The sequence below is a fragment of the Aplysia californica genome, unplaced genomic scaffold (assembly GCF_000002075.1).
Source record: "Aplysia californica isolate F4 #8 unplaced genomic scaffold, AplCal3.0 scaffold00187, whole genome shotgun sequence".
Classification (NCBI taxonomy): domain Eukaryota; kingdom Metazoa; phylum Mollusca; class Gastropoda; order Aplysiida; family Aplysiidae; genus Aplysia; species Aplysia californica.
The window spans coordinates 931,566-934,964 of record NW_004797457.1 but is presented as its reverse complement, the minus strand read 5'-3'; the positions used below and the strand labels follow the sequence as shown (position 1 = coordinate 934,964).

The following is a 3,399-nucleotide window of genomic DNA, read 5'->3' as shown; positions in this document are numbered from 1 at the left end:
TCCTCCTTGGGAATCGCCTCTACGGCTTCTGTATTCGACATACGGGGTGCCCACTACGGCTGGGTCGGGCCAATCGCCCGACTCGATCGCCTGAAACTGAAAACAAACACGTTTGCTTTTGAGGCGATCGAGTCGGGTGATCGGCCCGATCGGCCGATCTCAGCCGTAGTGGGCACCCCGTATAAGCGTTACACCTCAGGCTCCAGTGTGAGTTTTGCGAATGGTCTTCACCCTGGTAGGGTGAGAAAGAGAGTGACTTGGGTGGTTGGCGGGTGCTCTTGTGTGGTTTGCTCCTTCTTTCCTACCAAACATCTACCGCCCTAATCTCTCCTCCGTCTTTTTTGTGTTTGTTACTTTATAGCAACCCCCTAACCGTCGGCACTTATATGACCTTATTGTGTTGCACGTGCCGTAAAATTCGTAAATGATGATGATGATGATGATGATGACGATGACAATGATGATGATGATGACGACGACGATGACGATGACGATGCTTAAACAAACTCCAACTACGGTATATTTTTGTGTTTTCTCCTCCTGCCTGTAGCGGTTGTGGTTTCGGCGCGGGCGACGCCTCTCCTCACCGGGCGCGGTCCGCCGAGCTACAGGAGATCCTTGACCAGCTGGTCATATTAGAGGGGTGGTCCCCTTTGACAGTGTTATTATAATATAGAAGGAAATGCAATGGGGAACCGGAAAGTAGTCGTTTGTACAAATGATTACCTTTGACAGATGGTTGTTAGAGAAGGTTCAACTGTAGTAATATTGTTAACCGAACTCTAATGAACTCCATTCCCACGTCTGTGGTGTAGCGGTTAGGCGCTTCGATGTCGCATGCAGGAGACCTGGGTTCGATTCCCGAATGGGGAGACAGTTTCTGTGAAGTATCCCATTCTTTCTTCTGGGTCCCTCTCAGCCCTGGTCGTCTCTAACAGGCAGGGTCAGAAGCCCACTTCCTATGTGACCTAATTGTATCGATGGGGCGAAAAAAATACCTACATTATTTTTTTTTAACGAATAACTTCCAACTGTGATATTTTGTTGTTTTTTCTCTCTTTGTAGCGGTCGTGGTTTCGGCACGGGCGACGCCTCTCCTCACCGGGCCCGGTCCGCGGAGCTACAGGAGATCCTTGACCAGTTGGAGCAGGCCTGGCCTCGCTACGTCAACTCCAGCGCAGGAGAGTCCTTCTCCCACCTGTCTGTGGGCGGGGCCGGAGGGGGCGGGGCTGGGGGCGGGGACAGCAGCTTTAGGCAGTCTCCCACGCCAAGCACAGGGTAAGTACTGTTTTGTTTAATTTTGTAAAAGTTAGAGTTTTACGGCACTTACAACACAACACGGTTTGGTTATAGTGAAGCGTACTGACAAATTGAGTTACTTCTCGGATTCAAGCCGTATGGAAATAGATACATCACGCTTATAGGTGAAGTTTCTACAAGCTATAAGTATGAAATAATAAAAGGTATGTTATACTTAAAGAATATGGCATCAACAGAAAATCTACACATTTGACCCTCATGTCGATTTTTGGCCAATATCTCCATAATTTGTCAGCAAAAAGTTTTGTCGACCAAGACGGTCACCATCCATTGCCAAGGAGAAAAGTGGTTGTCTCAGACAGGTGGTCGTTTTGGACAGTTATTATAAGAAGTGGTCGTTGGTACAGGCGATTGATTGTCTTGGACAGGTAGCCAGGCCACGCTATTTTAACTCCAGCCCGGAGAAGTCCTCCTCGCACCTGTCTGTGGGCGCTGGAGGGGGCGGGCTGGGGGGCAAGAGGTAGGGACAACAGTTTTCGGCAGTCTTCCACACAAGACACAGGGCAAGTACCTGAAAAAGTACAGTCGAAATTTGCCCAATACGGCCACCCGTTATAAGTAAGTGTATGAATTAAACACTCCTATCAACACTAAACCACCTATTGTCGAGAAGAAAAGTGGTTGTTTCAGACATGTGGATGTTTTGGACAGTGCCATTATAATGGAGAAAGAAAAAAAAACAGTGGGGGGGGGGGGGAACTGATGCCATTCTATTTTCAAGTTGAAGGGGTTGTTTGTACAGGTGTTTGATTGTCTTTCCCAGGTGGCCGTTAGAATAGGTTCAACTGTAATTGTAATACGTTTTTCAACACTGCTAGATTGTTAAAGAGGTGGGGCCTCCGAATTTAATTTCCACCTTCGATAGGACTGAGCCATATGGGTTGAAATCCTTGAAAACTCCACTTAACGACAAGAGTTAAAGAATACCCAGTGAGAGATTCGAACCAGGGCCGTTCGGTCTGTACTCCAGCATGATACTGATGGAGCTAAGGAAACTCCCAAACACAGCGTGACTTTTGAAGGAAAAAATTGTGATTGACAGTGATTGTACTTGTTCTTTCGCCGTCATGACACAATCCAGGTAATTAAGGTAAGTACAAAAGAAAAGTGATTGTGTAGCATGAACGCCACTTTTAGCAAAGCAGTAGGCGGTACCTCCGAATTAGGTTGCTTCAGGATTGCCTGTTAGGGAGGAAAATCCGGGTTGAGAGGGTACAGCTTTTGTTGTTTGTTTGTTTGTTTGTGTGTTTGTTTGTGCCAACGTGCTTCTGTTGCTCAAAGTTAACTGTATTAAATACTCTTGAAAGAAAATCAATCTACGGGAATGCACTTTGCAAATTTGAGAGGAGCTTTCCCAGGAATTTTGTTGTTGTTGTTGTTTGAGTAAAGAAAAGCACATAGACACAATGATGGTCATTTAGTGCTGGAAAAAAGTAAGACAAACAGATAGAAACAACAGAGGGAAAATAAGGAAGTAGGATCTACCGTTGGCACCCTCCAACCACCACAGGGACATAGACAACATCACAGCTGATAGATGGAGACGCTCAATTTAAAAAAAAAATCTTTCCTACTCGGGAATCCAGCTTACGGCTTCTGTATACCGCAGTGGAAAGCCTATCCCCTACACCTCAGACCCTGGTGTAAGTTTTGCATTTGGCATATATCTACGCAAAACATGCCACGGCAGCTCGTGACCGTGAAGGGTGGAGAGTCATCACACGTCATCCTCTCATTCAGAGACGACACCTCCAGGTATTCCAGGTATTTGTCTGAGGACAACATGAGGAAGAACTACTGTTGAGGTAGATTGTAGATACCCAGTTAACGCAGTGTCAAAAGGATCATATGTTGATTGTTTTTTGGGTTGGTTTTTTTTTCAGGAGTTTAACACGCAGTCGGTTGTCGGTTAAAAAGCTGACAGCTTCCCTGAAATCTTTGGATTATCTTGGCAGACCTGCATCGACAGGTGAGGAACTACCTGGTTCTGTAGACATAAATAATACACTGTCTTTTTTCTCTCTCTTTGTGTTTTTTGTCTCTCCACCACCTCATATCTCTCTCTCTCTCTCTCTCTCT

At 46.0% G+C, this 3,399-nt stretch overlaps 1 protein-coding gene across 1 annotated transcript in view; it reads left to right on the top strand.

Annotated features, from left to right (window-relative positions):
• LOC101858029 (rootletin) overlaps positions 1 to 3,399 on the top strand; it is a 57,023-nt gene that overhangs the window by 22,203 nt on the left and 31,421 nt on the right. Inside the window, exons 4-5 of the mRNA XM_005098604.3 lie at positions 1,066 to 1,278; positions 3,204 to 3,289. Of these exons, the coding sequence (XP_005098661.1) occupies positions 1,066 to 1,278; positions 3,204 to 3,289 (299 nt within the window). The remainder of the gene's footprint in view (positions 1 to 1,065; positions 1,279 to 3,203; positions 3,290 to 3,399) is intronic.